The sequence below is a fragment of the Physeter macrocephalus genome, chromosome 12, assembly GCF_002837175.3.
Source record: "Physeter macrocephalus isolate SW-GA chromosome 12, ASM283717v5, whole genome shotgun sequence".
Taxonomy (NCBI): Eukaryota; Metazoa; Chordata; class Mammalia; order Artiodactyla; family Physeteridae; genus Physeter; species Physeter macrocephalus.
Window position 1 is genome coordinate 15,901,860 of NC_041225.1, and position 18,273 is coordinate 15,920,132.

General features: G+C 62.0%; 2 protein-coding genes across 3 annotated transcripts in view; both read right to left on the reverse strand.

Moving 5' to 3' along the window:
• ANKRD39 (ankyrin repeat domain 39) overlaps window positions 1-3,533 on the reverse strand; it is a 5,017-nt gene extending 1,484 nt beyond the window's left edge. Inside the window, exons 1-3 of the mRNA XM_024129858.3 lie at window positions 3,380-3,533; window positions 2,226-2,329; window positions 1,685-1,888 (exon numbers count right to left, since the gene is read on the reverse strand). Coding sequence (XP_023985626.1) covers window positions 1,685-1,888; window positions 2,226-2,329; window positions 3,380-3,479 — 408 coding nt within the window. The 5' untranslated portion in view covers window positions 3,480-3,533. The remainder of the gene's footprint in view (window positions 1-1,684; window positions 1,889-2,225; window positions 2,330-3,379) is intronic.
• A 1,999-nt stretch (window positions 3,534-5,532) lies between these two features.
• Window positions 5,533-15,309, reverse strand: SEMA4C (semaphorin 4C). Of its 2 annotated transcripts, none has more exons than XM_024129856.3 (15): window positions 15,109-15,309; window positions 12,966-13,114; window positions 11,332-11,480; window positions 10,942-11,004; window positions 10,697-10,795; window positions 10,526-10,622; window positions 10,287-10,403; window positions 10,038-10,189; window positions 9,779-9,954; window positions 9,341-9,485; window positions 9,026-9,248; window positions 8,796-8,908; window positions 6,943-7,100; window positions 6,784-6,854; window positions 5,533-6,657 (listed from the first exon to the last, which is right to left on the reverse strand). In XM_024129856.3, the coding sequence occupies exons 2-15, from the start codon at window positions 13,072-13,074 to the stop codon at window positions 5,828-5,830; spliced, it is 2,502 nt and encodes an 833-aa protein (XP_023985624.1). In that variant the 5' UTR covers window positions 13,075-13,114; window positions 15,109-15,309; the 3' UTR covers window positions 5,533-5,827. The 2 variants fall into 2 exon arrangements, with proteins under 2 accessions (XP_023985624.1, XP_028352921.2); XM_028497120.2 differs by lacking the exon at window positions 15,109-15,309 and adding an exon at window positions 14,429-14,727 and having other exon boundaries at window positions 12,966-13,111.
• Window positions 15,310-18,273: the final 2,964 nt, after the last annotated feature.

Consider the following 18,273-nt stretch of genomic DNA (forward strand, 5'->3'; position numbering starts at 1 on the left):
GGCACGTGGAATCCCCCCGGACCGGGGCACGAACCCGTGTCGCCTGCATCGGCAGGCGGATTCTCAACCACTGCGCCACCAGGGAAGCCCATAAATATTATCTTGATGAGTACAGACCTGGGATTCTCAATTTTACTGCTTCAATTCAGGCAATAGTGTGTCGTGAGCAGTCGTAAGATGAATTCCAAATATTTTTTGGCAAAAAAAAGTGCCAATGTTTGCAGAAGGAAGCAAGGGAGGGAGGCAGGCAAGCTGGAAGGAAGGGACAATTCATATTCCTCACACACATGCATTCCCTCAATTTCACGAGAATGCCGCAAGTGCGGGTGACACCAGCTGGGTCCATCCACGGCAGTGTCTTGCCTATCAACACCCATCATGTGAGCTGTGGCAGTGAAACACTCAAGCCAACACCCGTTTAGACCACTGAGAAACGAGCAACCTGCCTCTCCAACCAGCAAGGGTCTCAAAACAAAACAACCCCCAGCTGCTCACTCAGCACCTGAGCTCAGTGCTGAGGCCACAGCAGGAAACAGGACCAGTCCCAGCTGCCTCCAGTGAGACGGAGCTCACACAGGGAATTTCAAGGGGGAGAAGAGTCAGAAGTCAAGCACAGGGTGCTTCCGGCATCCAGGTGCGTGAGCTGTCCTCCCCTGAGGAAACGGGAAAGCTCTCTGAGGGAGTGATGTAGAAGCTGCAATCCAGAAGGAAGGACAGACACGAGTCAGACGGAAAAGGGTGATGTGAGGCATCCAGATGGGAAGAGGTGTTGTCTATGGACTGCAAGTGATAGAGAAGCAGGTTCAAGAAACTGAAAACGACTAGCGGGTCAAGGACAAGCTAGCAGGTAGGCAGGGCCTGACTCCAGAGGGCCTAGGAACCAGCTTGAGGACTTGGTAAAAGCAAGCCTCCGAAGGACTCGAAGGCATGGCATGGTCAGAACTGCTTTTTAAACCATCACTCTGGGAGAAAATCAGTGGGGCTAAGAGAGGAACAGGTTTGCACACATAGGCCGTAAGTATGCGTCAACTGCGTCTCAAAGACGCACAAGAAATCGGTAAAAGGGGATGCCTTAAGGGAGGTGACTTGGAAGACTGAGGGACCAGGGGTCGGGGGGGGAGGGAAACTCGTGTCCACGGTAGACATTCTGTACTCCTCAAACCGTTCACGGCGGGTAGGTGTTTCTAGTCAGAAAACATTTAATTCAATGATCACTCTGCTCACAGTGTGGAAAGCAGACTAGAGGGATAGGCAAGAGTGGGTGCAAGTTTCAGAAAACTACGTGGAAAAGCACTGAGGACACATCATTAAGGGGAAGAAAAAGAAAATGACGCCACACGTTTAGTTCTAATTTATGTGCGCAGGAGACGTGCTGGAAAATTATACGTTAATCCTAAAGTGACGAGAGGTGAGCACTGAGAGTACAAATGATTTCAATTTTCTACTTTATGCTTTTCCGTTTTCCCCATGTTTTCTGCAGTGAACACATTATAACTTTTACTTTTTTATTTTTGGCCATGCCTTGCGGGATCTTAGTTCCCCGACCAGGGCTTGAACCTGGGCCCACGGCAGTGAAAGCGCCGAGTCCTAACCACTGGACGGCCAGGGAAGTCCCATGTTATAACTTTTCTAATGAGAGAAGACAAGTTCTTGCAACCTGTGAAACTTCCAAGAGGGCACCCACCTTGTGCAGACTGGTCATGCCGTCGTCGTCCACCAGCCTGGGATTGGAGCCGTGCGACAGCAGGAGCCGGGCGATGTCCGTGTGCCCACAGTAGCTGGCCCGGTGCAGAGCGGTGGCTCCCCCGTGGGTCTGGGCATCACACTTGGCCCCGCTCTCCAGCAGGAACTGGCACACGGCATAGTGCCCGTTGCGGCTGGCATAGTGCTGCGGGGAACAGAGCCGGGGTCAGGGGGCAGAACCCCGGCGGGGGGTGCCCCCTCCGGCACCTGGGTGACCAGGGTGAGCCTTCATTCCTAGCTTCAGTTTCCGCCACTGGAAAGTGGGGATAATAACCATTCCTACCTCGCAGAATCCTTATGAGAATGAAGTTAAATAACTAATGCAAAGCACTTATGCTAATTAAAAAAACCCCAGGTTCACGTGATGCTTAACCAGAAACCCTGCTGGGAGAGGAGGAAGGGTGGGAGAAGAGAAAATGCAAACATCATCCCCTCCCCACCCCCAGAGATCAGCAACCCGATGAGGCTCATCCCCACCTCACCAGAGCCGTGTAGCCGGCGGAGTCGGGCTGGCTGGGGTCCGCTGCCTTCTGGATTAAATACTTCACTCGGCCCAGGTCTCCGTTCAGGGCTGCAGACCAGATTCCTGCAGAAGGACAAGCCGAGCACTGAATAACGCTGAATGACTGGGGGCTTCCAGCGCTCCCTTTACCTCCTGACCTCTTGTTTTCTCATCTATAAAATGGAAATTCATGGGTTCAACAAATATTAACACGAGCACCTCCTCTGTGTCAAGGATTGTGCTGGGTGCTGGCGACATCGCTGTGAGCAAGACAGACAAGGGGCTTGTCTAACCGGACAGGAGATTGGGCAGACACGGTCACACTTCTTCCCATTGCAAACACACCAGTGTTGGATAAAGTACTGTTTAAGATGTTTCGATATACAGTCACAGTCAAAAGGAAGAAAAGGACATTGCCAGGTGCCAGCGCAAAGTGAAAACCACAGCCAAAGCGGTGAACAGTCACCCCATCTGTGGAATCCCGAGTCCTCAGAACCGTCCCACAACTCAGGGGCTTTGGCTGGAACGCCTGAGCGAGCAGCGTCTGGAGCAAAGTGGGCCGTGCGCATGGTGAGAAACCAGACAGAGCCAGGCTCTGTGCACAAAGCCGGCGGGTGGCGAGTGCAGCACCAAGGATAGTCTGGGGCAAGAGAGTTACCCCGCTGAGCCCACAGGCAGGGACGACATCGCCTGCCTCGAGGCATTCTCTGCCATATCTCACGCCTGCAGTGCCCACACGCAGCCCCCCTGGTCTGAAGCTCCATCCCCTCGGGGTGGGTGCAATACCCTGGCTGCAGGCTCTGCTGCCCAGGAGCAGACCCGCGAGCAGGACTGGGTGTCCCGGGGTCGCACCAGGTGAGGAGCCGGGCCCAGCCGCACCACTGGGGAAAATTCCTGAAACCAAAGCCTGTTTCCCGACCTGCACGCGAGCCGGTGTTTCTAATGCCGAGCTCCCGCCGGGTCCCTGGAGGGCTCTCACTACGCGGGAACGGTGAGTCCACCGCCCGCCAACGCTCCGACTAGGTCCCCGGGCTGCCTCCCCCTCGGGGCCCCGGTTCTCGGCCACCTCCTTTGCCCTGGGGGCCTGGGGACGCCGGAAGGCGCCGGGCCGGTAGGGCCGCAAGCCCGCCTCACCCCTCTCGAAGTCCATCTCGTCCAGCGTCTGCTGCACGCCGGGAGCCGCGCTGGGGTGGGAGCAGCAGGGGCCTTCGGCGCAAGGCTGCTGCACCGCCATGCCGCCCTCGGCGCCCTCCCACCCGCCGGCGGGCGCCGCCGCGGGTAAGGTCACGGGCACCGACGCTGGCGCGGCCTCGGCGGGCGGGGCGGGCGCAGCTCTGCCCACCCGCCCGGTCTGACCACTCGGCGTCCGCACGAGCCACGGGGCCGACCAATCAAGCGTCTGGGTCTGAGCCCGGGAGCCAATCGCGGCGGTGGGGTGGGACCTGGGGTGGGGGTGGGGGTGCCTGGCTGCGCCCGCCCGAAGCGGCCACGCGAGGGCGTCCTAGGCTAAGCGGAGGCCGGGGCGCGCCCGCTGGAACCCAGTGGGTCGGGAGCATTTATGTGGCGCCCTTCCAGGTTCTCTTCGTCCCACCGGGCTCCCCAGGGCAGGGGGTCGCCGGGAGCACCCCAAGGTCCTTTGCCCCCCTCTTTCCCCCACCACGCGGGCCCAGGAAGACGGGTCACCGCGGCGGCGCGGTGACCGCTTGAAAGGCCGCGCGACACCCTCCCTCCTCTCGCCCCTACTGCTCACTTCTTAAAACCCCGTGGGAGGCAGGTAGTCATGACCTATCCTGCCGCTGGGAGCACCTGCACGTAGGCCCGGGGGGCAGGGAAAAGGGCCTGGAACCCTCAACCCCACAGTGGGCACCGAGTTTACCGAATCAACCTTCTTGTATCAAGACATCCTCTGGGCTGTGGGTTAGTGACTGTGCTGGAAGCGTAGCGTGCTCAGGTCAGCAGATGCCAGCCGTCTCTTACAGCAGGGCGCCCGGCAGCAGCCTGTTCCAGCCACAGCAGGCACCCACAGACCGGTCAAGGGTACAGAGGACTGGCTGCCTCTGTGTGTGGGCGTGGATTATAGAACCCAGGCGGGGTCCTGTTTTTCTTACAAATATCTGGGCCCTGCACGGCTCCTTCCATAGGACAGGGGCTTGGTGCCCACCGGGTGGCAATGGGGAAAGTTCCCTGTGGTGTGTAGCTGAAGCATTCAAGGCTAACAGTCCTGGAGGGTAAAGGCTGGAAGTCATCTTTCCTCCCCTAAGCTGGTTGGGAGCCCCATCCTCACACGAGCCAGCCCACACCACCTTAAGCTGCTTCTAGGAAGTTCCCCTCCTCGGCCCCCGCACCCCCATTTCCCCTTCCCAGAGTTCTGGGAAGCCAGGCCCCTCCCGCTCTCCTGCTTCTCCTCCCCATGCCCTGACTTCTCCCTTTGGCCAGAAGCCAAGGCTGGCTCTCAAGAGGCTGTGGCCCTGGTCTGGCTCCCAGCCCGAGCCACCACTGTGGGAAAACATTGGCGCCTGGGCTGTCCCCCCTCCAGAGAGGGGCACAGGCAGGAGGGGGACCACTGAAGGAAAGGGCGGCTGCCCCAGGACTGAGAGGGGGGCCAGTCCAGCCCCACTCAACCCACAGGGAGTCTCCCTCTTGGCACCCAGAAGGTTTTGGCCCAGATGTCTTATCTCCGTGACAGAACAGTTTCATTTTCTCCATTTTATTTGTCCATATAAAAATACTCAAATATTTACAACAAATAAATACGCGGGGACACAATAAGTTACACTGTGAGAAGCCCTCCTCCTGGGGCTGGGAGAGGATGTGCCCTATCCACAGCATGCCCACCCTCTCCTTCCCTCCCCCTCCCCCTCCCCCCACACCACCTTTCCCAGCCCTGCCAGGGAGGACAAGTATAAAATACCACTGAATCCCAGGGCCAAGCGGGAGGCCCCTCCCCCCCTTCCCCCAAACACACAGGAGGCTCCATCTCCCTCCCCCCACCCTGAAAACATTCACAGCCCCGGGAGTAGGACCAGGCCCACCCCAGAGCCCTGGACTCCCCCAAAGGGGCACAGCACCCTGCCCAGCCCACCCCCGTATGTACATGGCTGCCCCCCACTGGGGACAGGCGGGGGTAGGAGAGGCAAAGTGACACAACCCCTTCCCCTTCATAGCTCCAGTGACCCACCAGGAGGACCCCAGGCCAAGGGAAGACTTGACAGTAACAGGAAGACTATGTCACACACCCACACACACATACGTGCACACGTCCACAGACACACATGTATGTACACAAACACACCCACATCTCCAACTTCCGCCTTGAAAGGTTTTGGCTGCTGGGGTCCCGTGCGTCTGTGATTCACAGCCCCTCACAGAGGAGGAAGGTGCCCTCTGTTGCGAGGCTGGTGCCCCGGTGAGCCACACCAAGTGGCAGTGCCCATGCTGAGAGAGCAGGTCCTCATGGCCGGGCGGTGCCGGGCAGGGTCCGTCCGGGGCAGAGCAGGTGCCCGTGCCATGTCCCTGAGGTAGCTGGTGCCTGTGCAAAAGTAGGAGCCGCGCCTCCCACGCCGCCCCGCCGGAGGGGTCCCCTCACACCGAGGACTCCTCGGGGTTGGAGTCCGGCAGCTGCTGGCGCTGCTGCAGTTTGCGTCTCAGCTCGTCGGCGAGCTCGGGCAGGGGGTGCCCGAGGCTGCCCCGGTCCTCCCCTCCCAGCTGTAAGCGCACGTATCCATTGGCATTGGAGTTCCGCCCACCCCCCAGGTGGAGCCGAGTCGGAGAAGGCAGGGGCTGGCCGGGGATGCCAGGAGGCGGCGAGGGGGGCCCGCCACCGGGCTGGCACCGGGCGTGTCCGGGAACGATCTTGAGGGAGCCGTCCGAGTAGTAGTAGCCCACGGGGTCCCAGAGTTTCTCGTCTGTCTCAGGGCCGGGCCGGAAGGGGGGACTGGTGGGCTCCTTGGGCAGCTCCAGAGGGTACACCAGGGTCCTCTCGGCTGCCTTGGCGCCCTTCTCCAGCTCCTCCCGCAGCCGCCGGCGCAGGGACAGAACCAGCAGCAGCAGCACAAGGCACACAGCCCCCAGGGCCACCACGGCCAGCCATACCAGCCCCAGGCTCTCCAGGGGGGCCCGGGCCTCCAGGGTCACCGACGGGCCTGCCACCACTGCCACCAGGTAGCCTTCGGCAGCCAGCCGGGCCCCCTGCTCCTCCGAGAAGCAGTGGTAGGCCCCGGCGTGGCGGGGCTGGGCGGCCATCACCACCAGGGCCTGCAGCCGGGCGTCGTAGAGGAAGGAGCCGGGCTGCTCTGCAGGCAGTTCCCGGCCCCCGAAGGTCCAGCGGGCGTGGGCGAGGTTGGAGGAGAGGCGGCAGGGCAGCACCAGGTCTGTGCCTGCCACCACCGTGATGTTTTTGGGCGTGAGCCTGACTGCAGCGGCAGAGAAAGCAGAGCAGAGAGTCAGTGCAGGAAACCCAGGCCGGGGGGCGGATGCAGACACTCCAGCTCTGGCCCAAGGCCCACCGCCCTGAGAGGGGGACTAAAAAAACAGCTCACCTTTCTTACTGCCCCGGAAGTTACAAATGCTTGAGGTGTCTGAGACTGTGACGTGCTGGATCAGCAGGGATCTGGTAGGGGAAGCAGAGGCCATCAGCGTCCCAGCTCTAACCCCCCTCCCCTCCCTGCTGGTCCCAGCACGCACAGAGCCCCGCTCACCTGGAGTGGCCGCCCACGGCCAGGCAGCGGCTGGTGTTGACGCTCCAGGCGCAGTAGGGGTCCCGAGCAAGCACGCAGTCAGCGCAGGAGCGGTACTTCACACAGTCGGCCAGGGGCAGCTGGACCAGCTGGGAGCGGGAGCCCGCAAAGAGCAGCTTCTGCCAGAGAAGCCCAGGACGGGGGTGAGCCAAGCCCGGACATGGCCTGGGGGCGGCTCAGACCGTTGCCAGGGGGCACAAGGGGCCCAAAAGAGAAAGAGGGCTGCGCTCAAGTCCTGAGGAGGGAAATCTGAGGGCTGAGAACGCACGGAGGGCTTATTACAAGCCAAATGCAATCCTAAGCACCTTACAGATGTGACCTTATTAGAAAGGAACAGCAGACCTGTGAGGCCGAGAAATATAATCACACACACACCCCTACACACACACACACACACACACACACACACACACACACTCACTCACTCACTCACTCACTCACTCCAGGGCAGTATAAATAGCGCAGGAAGTTCAGTTTCCGCAGGGCCCGTCAGCCTCACAATAGCACCAGCAGAGCATAAGGCGTTTTTCCTCTGTTTGAATGGTGATTGCCAATTTGTGTGTTTCTTCAACCACAGACTTTGTTTCTGCCATTATTCCACGTTCTGGAGAAACAACTTGAGCCGCCACAGGTGGTGAAAGGCGAGCGCGTGAAGGCGCCACAGATGCGCCAGAGGAGTAGAGCAAGGGCAGAAGCTGAGAGCAGCGCTTCAGGGAACGGCTGAAGCCACCGGGGGCAGGGGGAAGGGGCAGGGCTGGAGGGCAACAGGGGCCGGTCGGCAAGGCGACATCACGAGGGCATCACGAACCGACACAGCACAGGGCCTGGCCAGCAGTGGCACCGGCAGAGAAGAGGCACAGCGCGACCCCGAGGGGCCTGAAGAGAGCGCACAGAGCAGCTGCCAAGGCCCCGTTCTGGGAGCACAGCCCCGCCAGGACCAGGCTATATATAAAACATAACGCCCGCAGAGCGCGGATTCCGTTAGCGCTCTCATTCCTGGGACCCGCCCCAAGCTACCCGAGGTGGCTCGGGCATCTCCCCACCCCTGTACCGGCCATGCACACGACCAGGGGAGGCCTCACTCACTCACTCACTCACTCACTCACTCCAGGGCAGTATAAATAGCGCAGGAAGTTCAGTTTCCGCAGGGCCCGTCAGCCTCACAATAGCACCAGCAGAGCATAAGGCGTTTTTCCTCTGTTTGAATGGTGATTGCCAATTTGTGTGTTTCTTCAACCACAGACTTTGTTTCTGCCATTATTCCACGTTCTGGAGAAACAACTTGAGCCGCCACAGGCGGTGAAAGGCGAGCGCGTGAAGGTGCCACAGATGCGCCAGAGGAGTAGAGCAAGGGCAGAAGCTGAGAGCAGCGCTTCAGGGAACGGCTGAAGCCACCGGGGGCAGGGGGAAGGGGCAGGGCTGGAGGGCAACAGGGGCCGGTCGGCAAGGCGACATCACGAGGGCATCACGAACCGACACAGCACAGGGCCTGGCCAGCAGTGGCACCGGCAGAGAAGAGGCACAGCGCGACCCCGAGGGGCCTGAAGAGAGCGCACAGAGCAGCTGCCAAGGCCCCGTTCTGGGAGCACAGCCCCGCCAGGACCAGGCTATATATAAAACATAACGCCCGGCTGCCAGGACCAGGCTATATATAAAACATAACGCCCGCAGAGCGCGGATTCCGTTAGCGCTCTCATTCCTGGGACCCGCCCCAAGCTACCCGAGGTGGCTCGGGCATCTCCCCACCCCTGTACCGGCCATGCACACGACCAGGGGAGGCCTGGGGACAGTGGTGGGTGGGGCCTGATTACTACCTTGCTCCGGGACAGGACCAGGCTTTCCACCGGCTCCTGGTCAAACACCTGCAGCTCCTCAATCAGGTGGACCCAGGGCCCCAGGCTCACGGCCTTGAGCAGCCAGCCATCTCCTGTGGGGGGGGTGGGGGAGGACAGGTGTAAAGAAAAGGGCAAGAGGCTCTCCCCGCCTGGGGCACACAGGCCTTCGCCCAGCCCCCAGCAGCCAAGCCTGTGCCCCCTGGGCCCACCTGTGCCGATGAACAGCACTGTATAGGTGGCTCCATCAAGCCCCGTGACCCGGTCGGCCACCAGGTGGGTGAAGTTGGCATCTTTCTTCACCAGCAGGGGCCGGCCCCACCGAGGCCCCACCTGCTCCTCCATCAGCGGGTGCTTCTTGATGAAGTTGAGGGTGTTGTCTGGCAGCTCCAGGGAGCTGGTATAGCCGTGGCGCCGGTGCCAGTTGTTGATGCACTGGGGGCGGTGAGGAGGGGTGTGGCTATCAGTCCGGCGGGAGCAACACCGGAGAGGAGGACACAAGCGCGCCCCTGCCCCGGATGACTCACCGAGCCGGGCCGCGGGCTGGGTACCGGGTCGGTGTAGCGGCCCCACTTTTGGGCTTGCTCATGGTACTCCTTGTAGGGCCCCTCGAACACCCTCTGGATCTCTTCCAACTGGTACTCACAGACTGCTGACAGGTCCATGTCGCCCCTGTCACAGCAAGGGAGGGACCCCCAGGGTCAGGCCTGGGGCGACCACAGCTCCGGGCATGCAGCGGGAAGGCAGGGCCCAAGCACAAGAAGGTCACGGGCCCACGTGACGTGACGGCGGCTCCAAGTGCCACTGGGGACAGAGCACGGCCCGCCTCCCGCGGGGGCCTTTGAAAAGGGGCAGGCACCTAACATCCTCCTTGACTCTCTGGACGTCCCCTGAGGCCTGTCCCTGTCAGACCCAGCCTTGCGGACCTGCTCCTCCCCACCCCCAAAGGCTCCGGGCCAACTCACCACCGTGCCCGAAAAACCCCGAAGAAGGTGGTGTTGTGCCAGGAGGCGTCCTGCAGGGTATGCAGCGCCTGCAGCTGGTTGAAGTAGAGCTGCCAGTCGGGCGCGGAGCAAACCAGCCGCGCCTTCAGGAACGTGGTCCACTTCCTCTGCAGCGTCCGCGCGCCCCCCACGTCACCCTGGGGGACAGCGAGGGGACACTGCCGGTCAGCCCAGCCGGGCCGCCGGGCTCCCGGGGCCGCCCGCCGCGGGGGGTCTGTACCTTGCAGACTCGGGCCACGCGGGCCACCACCTGCTCGGCGTAGCAGTCGTATTCCACGGCGCGCTCGCTGAAGAAGAAGTACACCTTGTCGTCATCCCCCGTGAAGCTGCCCACGCTCTCCGGGATGTAGGCGGAGCCCACGAAATGCGGTTCTACGGGAAGGGGAGGAGGGTCAGCCCGGGCGCTGGGCCCTCGCGGCGCCTCCCACCCACGGCTGCCCGGTCGGCTGGCCGGCTCCTCGGGGCTCACCGTTGAGCCAGAAGGCCAGGTACTCCGTCTTCATGGCGTGGTGCGGCCCCATGTTCCGCAGGATGACGGGCTCCGTGCCCAGGAAGTTGTTGAGTGTGGCCGAGTACAGCTCCCCGTCTACAGGAGACGGGGGGTCAGCCGGACCAGAAGCGAGGCGCAGCTGCACTCAGGCCCCGCGGCCCCGGAGTGGGAACAAGTCCTGGGGGAACCCCCCAACCGGCAGCGGGACAGCCACTCACCCACAAGGAGGCCGGTGTGGCCCTTAACTGGGTCATAGGGACACTTCCCCTTGCCATCTTCGAACTCGCCACGCTCCAGGGTGAAGGTGAGCATGTCCTAGGGGAAGGGAAGAGGCAATGAGAAGGCGACGGGGCAGGTCGAGGGGGCTGGGGGACAGGAGCGGCACTCACAATGTAGGTGCACTTGGGCTGGAAGGCGTAGGTACCGCAGACGTACAGGTGGGATGCGTTATACGGCTGCAGGAAGCGGATGAAGTTGAAACACTCCGTCTGGGGAGAGAGAGGCATCAGTTAAAGTATGAGGGCCCGGGACATGGGGACACAAGGACCCAGACCAGCCCTGGGACAAAGGGGGCTCTGGGGAAAGAGCGTGCACCATGCCCCCCGCCCCCGCCAGCAGTGTCCCAAGCACCCACCTGGTTACTCTTCCCTTTCTGGGTACACTCGGCCTTCTTCTCGGCTGGCGCCTCCCATGAGATCTGGGGACAGGGAGGGGACACGTCAGCAGTGTCACAGGTACATACCGTGCATGTGCTACTAGCACGGCCCATGGCAGTAACGTGGGCAAGCCAAGTGAGAAGACACGGTCCCCACTCTCTGGGAGCTTATTCCAGCAGAGGTCAGAAGCCCCAGCTGCCCCAACGCGGCAGACCCAGTAAGTGCTGCAGACTCGGGGAAAGCAACATGCTCACCGAGGAGAATGGGGTGGGGGGGCAGCTGAGCCAAGGGGACAGCCTGGCCAAGCAAAGCCCCTCCGGGTCCTGCCTCTCTCACCCCCACGTGCCTCCCGCTCCCCCACCTCTCACCACTCCCTGCAGCTCCAGAGCCTCCACGCTGAAGGCAAACAGGGCCTCCCGGGCCCCTACATACAGGAGCCCGGTCTGCTCGGTCAAGGTCAGCGTCAGGAAGTCCTGGATGCCCGTCTGGGAGAAGCGCCGCACCACCGTGGCCAGTTCTGCAGGGACGAGGCCAGAGAGAGCAGGGATGGGGTGCGCGGACCTTCCTGGGACTCCGGGAGGCGCCCCCGCCCCAAAATCAGCCCTCCTCTATGCGATGGTCACTGCTGGTCCCCACATTAGAGCCAGCACCCCACAGGCAGATGCCAGCCAAGCCCCCTGACTGGTAGTAAAGGACATTTTCTGAACAGGCTTTTGGCTCTGACAGCTCCACCCAGGCCACCCTGGCCTCTCCCAGCCGGGGCGGAGGCAAATCTGGGCTGGGGAGGAGGAAGGAAGGATATCTCAGCCACAGCTTCCGGTCAGAGGAAGCCATCAGACCGATGGCTCTCACTCTCAGGGTCAGCAGCACTCCCCCCTCCCAGCTTCCTCAGCTGCTGCTTCCTTCTTTGCTCTGCTGCCTGCTGCCCTCACCAGGGTCCAGCCAGGCCCTGGACCCTAATCCAGCAGGGCAGGACGGACAGAAGTTGTGAGCACTCCTTTGACTTAGGAAACCCTTCCCTCCAGTGGGACCCAAATCCAGGCTGTTAGGGATACAAGCACAGCCGGCTATGGGATGAGGAGGGACGGCAGGAGACGGAATCGGGCTGGGAGGCCAGGCCAGGGAGGTCAGCGGAAACCAGAAGCTGGGGACCAGAGATGGCGCTGAAGCCTCGGGGCTGGGAAGCCCTGTTGCCATCCGCCAAGCAGGGCGCTATGATATTCGCGTAGTCACAGGATTCCTACCTCAGCCCCCCAAATAGCTGCCGACCTGTCCTCAGGGTCCCTCTAAACCAGCCTTAGTCTTTGGAGCCAACGATGGGCCCAGACATAGGCTGGCAAGGGAGGGCTTTGTTAGCACAGAGAGGAGCCTGTGGGAGGTGAGCTCATCCTGGGTCCCCAGAGCACACGGATGATACAAACACCTGACATCACCTCCGCATACAGGTGTGTGAGCACAGAAGGGCTGTCAGGTCTGCCGTCCCCCCACGCGAGCACGTGCATGCGTGCGCACCCCCCCCTCACTCTAGGGCCACCAGACAGCAGAGTGTCAGGGCAGCAGAGGGGGGTCTATCGTATCAGGGTTGCTAAGGGGGCTCCTGGGGGCAGAGAGCTGGAAAGACTTGGGGGCGGGCGGTGACACCCTTCACCTCATGCCCATCCTGACCCAGGTTTCTCTCTTTAGGCTCTCAGTGCTAGCGATAATTCCAGAAGTGAGGCACGGGGAGAGAAATGCAGAATGGTCACTCTCTCTTGTATAACAGGGGCAGCCGAGCCAGGTCCTAAATGTCAGGAGGGATCCTCTAGGTCCTGGCCTGGACTACCAGTTCTGGGTCCCTAGGGCCACTCATTCACATTTCTCAGTAAGCTGTGTCACATACATCAGTGGGCCTTGAACCCGACTGCAGAATACAGCTGGCACGTTCTAGAGGGCAATTCCTTAGCACCCCTCTTCCCCCAGAAGTCCCTCCTGGCCTCCCACTCCCCGCCCTCCAGGCACTCACCCCCAGAAGATACCGTCTTCCGGGGCACCAGGTTCCACCACACCTCAGCCCCAATGCCCAGGCCCCACAGTCCCACTGCCAGCAGCCAGACGGCCCAGTGCGTGGCCATGGCACACGCCCTGGCGCTAAGCTCCAGGCCAGCTGCCCTGCTGGGGGAAAAGAAAGGGTCAGAATCACAGACAGAGAAAACAGACCGGAAGGGGGCCCATACAGCTGTGCCAGGAGTCACTGACAGGACAGAAGACCTGATCCATCCTCCCCAGGACTCTTCCGTGCCCCAGGACTTGGAGCAGAGACCTAGTCCCCTCCGACACCTGGCCTCAGCCTCTACAGCCTCCAAAGGACCATGGGGTCTCCCTGGGGGAGGGAGAGAGCTAAGTCAGCTGCAAGAGTGGACACTCGGACAACCTCCGGGCCCTCCCTGACTCCTTCTCCTCAACAGGAAGTTGTTTAAGAAAATAAAAAGGGGACCCCCCCTCTCCCCGCATCAGGCCTGACAGATTCGAAGGATTTCTTAAAATAACCTTTGGAGGCAGGACCTGGCCCTACTGGGGCTCCAGCCAGCTCCAAGACCTAATTCTGAGATGCAAACCCCTTAGCAGGGTGATAAGCATGCGGTGGGGCAGGCGGTTGGAAAAGACCCCCAGGGAGGACTCGGTGCATCAGGCTGCGGGGGTCCCGGCCCCAGCCTCTCGCCTCCCCCAGCGCAGACAATAGCCGGGCAGAGCCCCAAACCCCGTTCCACATCACAGGGCTGAAGTGGGGCCGGGAGCTGGAGGGGCCCCGCTTCCCGAGGCCCCTTTGTTGCCCAAGAAGGAAGGCAGGAAGTGGGTGGGATGGGCGTGGAAATGACCGGGGCCTCATCCTGTTCCTCGCACAGGATCCTAGGAGACACCAGCCCTCGGGCTGAGGGGCGGCGGGACACCGGAGCCGGCTCCGGTCTCATCAGGGATCTCCCGGCGGCGCTTTCAGGCGGGGGCCGGGGGGGAAGTGAGGACCCGGTGGGGAGCGCCAGGGGGGTTCCTCCTGGACCGCGGAGGGCGCCCCGAGCAGGGCCGGCGCCTGCTGCGCTCTCCCGGGGTCTTGACGAACCTTCCCAACTCAGGGATCGCGACCCCAGGACCCCGGCCAGGGCAGGCCATCTGGGTTAATTTCCACTGCTCCAGCCCTCCAAAGCCGGGAACAGAGACACAGAAGCTGGGGCTATGCTCACCCCAAAACAAAGGGTCCCCGCCAAGACCCCGTCCCCGGTTCCCCCCCCCCCCCGGATTCTCCCCTCCCCCAGCTCCGGGGATTTGAAGGCAAACAAAGCGGCGGCGCTGGGAGCGTGGCGGAGCCCGGCCTGCGGACGCCCCCTGTCGGCCCAGTAACCCAGCGCGGGAAGGGCGGGGGGGCGCCAGGAGATGCGTTCACCCCCCGCACCCGTCCCCCAACACACCCCCAGCCCTCCCTCGGCCCCTTACCCCAGGCCCGGGCCGGACCCCGCGGCGCGCTCCAAGGCTCTGCCGGCACAGCTCCTCCCCGGAGCAGCCCCGGAGGTGGGGGTGTGTAGAGGGGTGCGGGCTCCCGGCGGCGCGCCCCCCACCCTTGCCCACCCCGAGCGGCGGGCCGCGGACGGCGCCCCCGCGGCTGCAGGGCGAGCGCTCCAGCCGGGAACTGGGCGGCGCGGCTCATGAGCCTGGCTTTCCAGGACAGCCCGCCTCCCCAGCGGAGCGGGCGCGCGGCCGGGGGGCCGCGGCAGGGAAATCCGATCCCACAACATCGGCCTCCGTCCAAGCCCGCCCTAAACTTTCCGTCGGGGGTGGGGGAGCCAGGGGCAGTTCGGGGGCCTGGAGAAGATCCCGGCCGCGGACCGGACTGCACGAGGGACCCCCGCTCCCTGAGCCCCGCTGCCCCTGACCAGTCCGCGCCTCCGGACCCTGTGGCGGCGGGCGCCGCTCTCCCCGCTCCCCAGCCCCCGCGAAGCAGCCCGCGGGGGGCGCAGGAAGGCGCTCGGGCCGGACAGCTGTCCCCGCCGCCGCCCCTCCCTGAGCCCCCAGACCCTGTCCCTCGCGCGTGCGGCGTCCGCCGCCCGAGTCGGGGGACAAAGCGGCGACCCCGGAGCCCCCTGGCTCCGACCCCAAGCAACCCTGGCCTCACTCACCTCTTCTTCGCGGCTTGAATCCCTGGGCGCCGCCCTCGCGTTCGGCTCCGACCACGGTCCGCCCCTGCCCGCGCGCCGCCGCCCGCGCGCGCCCGCCCGCCCAGCTCCGCTGCCCCTCTGCCACCGCCCCTCGGCCCGGCTCGGCTCGGCGCCCCTGGGCTCGGGCTCCCCGCGCCACCGCGGCGGGCGCCGGCTCTTTCTCCGCCGCGGCCGCGGCTCTCCGCCCCCTCCCCCCTGACGTCAGGCGGGGGGGCTCGGCGGAGGTCGGGGGCGGGCCTTCGCGGCCCGCCCCGGAGGGGCCTGCGACCCGCACGCTTACCCGCTCCCCGCCCGGGGGCTCGGACCCCCGCCCCTCCCCGTGCCCCGCCGCCCCGCGCCTTGCAGCCGCGAGCTGCGCCACCGCGCCGGGAGGTGGGGCGGGGGAGGGACTCCGGGCCCTGGCACGGGGGAGTCGAACTCACCCGGTCTTTCCGAAGTGTCCCCCAAGGCCAACCTCGCAGGCTGGGCGGCCGGGCTCGGGAATGGGGCTAAGGGGATGCCCACGCTGAGGTTACTGGAAACAAGGCGTGCGGGCCACCTCAGGGCGAGTATCCGAGGCTTCTTTTCGGGGCGGACCAGAGTGGTCTGTCTGTTGGCCCCTAATTCTTCGTTTCTTGGCCCCAACTCCCACTGACCCCTGCGATCAGACTGGAACGGGCCTCACCAGCCAGGAAGACACCCCCAAGTCTCCCCGAGACCTTCTGCCCCTTGTTTCTCACGCTCCAGGCGGAGGGACCTGCTCAGCGCCCCCCGGCCAGCTCCCGGCGAAGACAACCCTCGACTCCGATTGCACAGAGCCTACCCTCAGGAAATGACTCCTTCTGGTGCCGCTGGAAGGCTGAATAACAAGTGACATGAGCCCTGATGTTCAGACGAAAGGGTTCTGAGGGGACCCACGCTGGAGGAGAACTGGCATCTTCAAAGCCGCCAGCCTCCGCCCACAGCCAGTCCTAGAAGTAACTTGTAGCCCTGGCCTCCTGGGCGGTGCTGGGGTGTCCTCCTTGCCAGCCGGTTTCTCGGAGCTGGGCAGGTGGACAGAGGAACCCCAGGGGGGCCAGCCCACCCGGACCCGGAGACAGATGCCACCTCCTGGCTAGGGGCAAAGGGCAGAGGTGAAGAGACTGGAGGCCCTGAGGCTGCGGTGGTGACTTTAAGCCCGGTGCAGTCCTGGAGGGAAGGGACACTTTAGGGCCCCGTCAGCAGATCTGGATTATAAATCAGTCCCGACGGGAGCTTTTGTTCTGGGTTAAAACTTGGCATCAGAAAAGTGGAGACCAGAAGAGTCGTGGAGATAATTGGGAAAAGCAGCCCAGTTTGGATTCAGTAACAATTGGGTCTTTGCTGGTATACATAAAGGCCCCTTCTCCCGCGCTGGCCAAAGCCACATTTCCCAGCTCCTTTCCACCAGAAAAAAAAAAAAAAAAAAAGAAAAGCTGTGGCCTTGGAGATGCTGGAGATAGGGGGCAAGCCAGTTAATTAGCATTGGGTGGGCAGGGAAGGCTTTGCTTCAGCTGACAGGGAGGAAGATGTGTGACCCCCCTCTTCCTGTTAGATCCTGCGTCTATTTATGTGGATGTAAATCAATAGGCAGCACACTATGCAACTTGCCTTCCCTCTGCCCTCATGACCACCCTTTCCAAAGTAGGTATTGTTTCTCCCATTCTATAGATAAAACGAGTCTCAGAAAGGTTACGCATCCTGCCCAAACTCACATAGATAATGAGCAAGGTCAGAATGTCAAATCAGGCCTTAGGACTCCTGATCCTGTCTTTCCACTAAGTCACAGGGTATCCTGATAACCTTTAGGCCACAAACACTCCATTTCCCGCTGTTTTTCCTCACCTTCAAGCCTCGCCTTCACCTCCCACCCATCTCTAGGTGTGACAGGTTACCAGGCTGAGATCTGAGCTCCTAGCCCCACCTGCAAGACAGCCCTAGTGGAAAGTCTCAGCAGGTGGTTTGGTTTCACTGGCCGTGACCGTCTTCTGTACCTCAAGGCCGGCTTCTCCGTTCCTGCTAACAGACTCCGGAGCCCTTCCCTCCCAAACGCTCCTCAAAGATAAGGCTGCAGCTTGCCTGCTCCCCTTTTCCACCTTCGCTCACTTTCTGCTGCATTCTGTTCCTTTCCGGTGCTGGCCTTTTCCGTGGGTGGGTGGGCAGGGGATAAAGTTTCCTGCATGACTACTTGCTCATGATTCATACTTTAAAATAAAAGCACAACTGGTCAAAAATGAGGATTCCTGGGTCTTAAATTATGAAGAAGAAAAGTTACTAATACTGGGAAAAAAAAAAAAAGGCTTGTGTATAGGTATATCAAGCCTCCTCAGGGCGTATCATATTCTATGGAAGGTATCCACTTTTCAGGCCTTAGGCCTTGACAGACCCTCTTACTTTCCCCATTTGTTCAACGGCTTGTGGCCAAGAAAAGGCAGATGTGTTAAATGCCCCCCGAGTTTCTCTGAGGACCCACTGGCAGCTCAGTCCGGCCCCTAGAGATGGACCCAAGAGTCTTCTCTGGAAAGCAAGGCCCCCCTCACTCCCACAGCTTGGTCATGCGCCACGGTGCCCCTCCTGTGAACTCCAGCTCTCCTGGGGCTGCTTTCTGAGGGGGGGGTGAGGGTGGGGCTGAGGGGGTCACGGTGGGGTTCTGTAGTCAACAATGCCTGGCCGACTTCCAAGGGAGTCAGGAGCTGCCGTCAACCCGCAGGGGGGAAATGAAAAAGCCTGGGTCAGCCACCCTTCAGGGGCCTTTCTGAGGGCCTGGGGACCGAGGGGAGTGGGGACATAGGAAAAGGACTTCCTCTCTCCACTTCCTCCTAAAGGAGAGTTATCGAAGCCGTCCACCTGGGAAGCCTTTCCCTTCCAGCCCCTCCCTATACCACCATCGCCAAAGGAAGCAGGAAAACATCCGTCATCACAGCCCCGGATGCTGCTTTTCCAGTGGCTTCCACCAGGATATCCCTCAGCCTTTTCCCAGGGGCTTAGGGATCTGGAAAGAGTATGTGGTGAAGTTGCCAGCGTCACTGTGGAATTCTTGGTCTAGAGGAGGCTGGCTCTCTAACTGGTCCCGGACTGGTTTTAGAAGATCTGGTCAGCTCCCAGCCAGTTCCAGAGAGGGCCCATTAC

What these genes read in the sequence shown, in the direction of transcription:
- SEMA4C (XM_028497120.2), bottom strand. Translation starts at nt 14,727, where the DNA reads ATGTTGTGGGATCGGATTTCCCTGCCGCGGCCCCCCGGCCGCGCGCCC. An exon ending in GCGTGGCCCGAGTCTGCAAG is followed by an intron (nt 9,955 to 10,037) that starts GTACAGACCCCC and finishes GCTGTCCCCCAG; the next exon opens with GGTGACGTGGGGGGCGCGCG. An exon ending in TGGTCCTGTCCCGGAGCAAG is followed by an intron (nt 7,101 to 8,795) that starts GTAGTAATCAGG and finishes CTTCTCTGGCAG; the next exon opens with AAGCTGCTCTTTGCGGGCTC.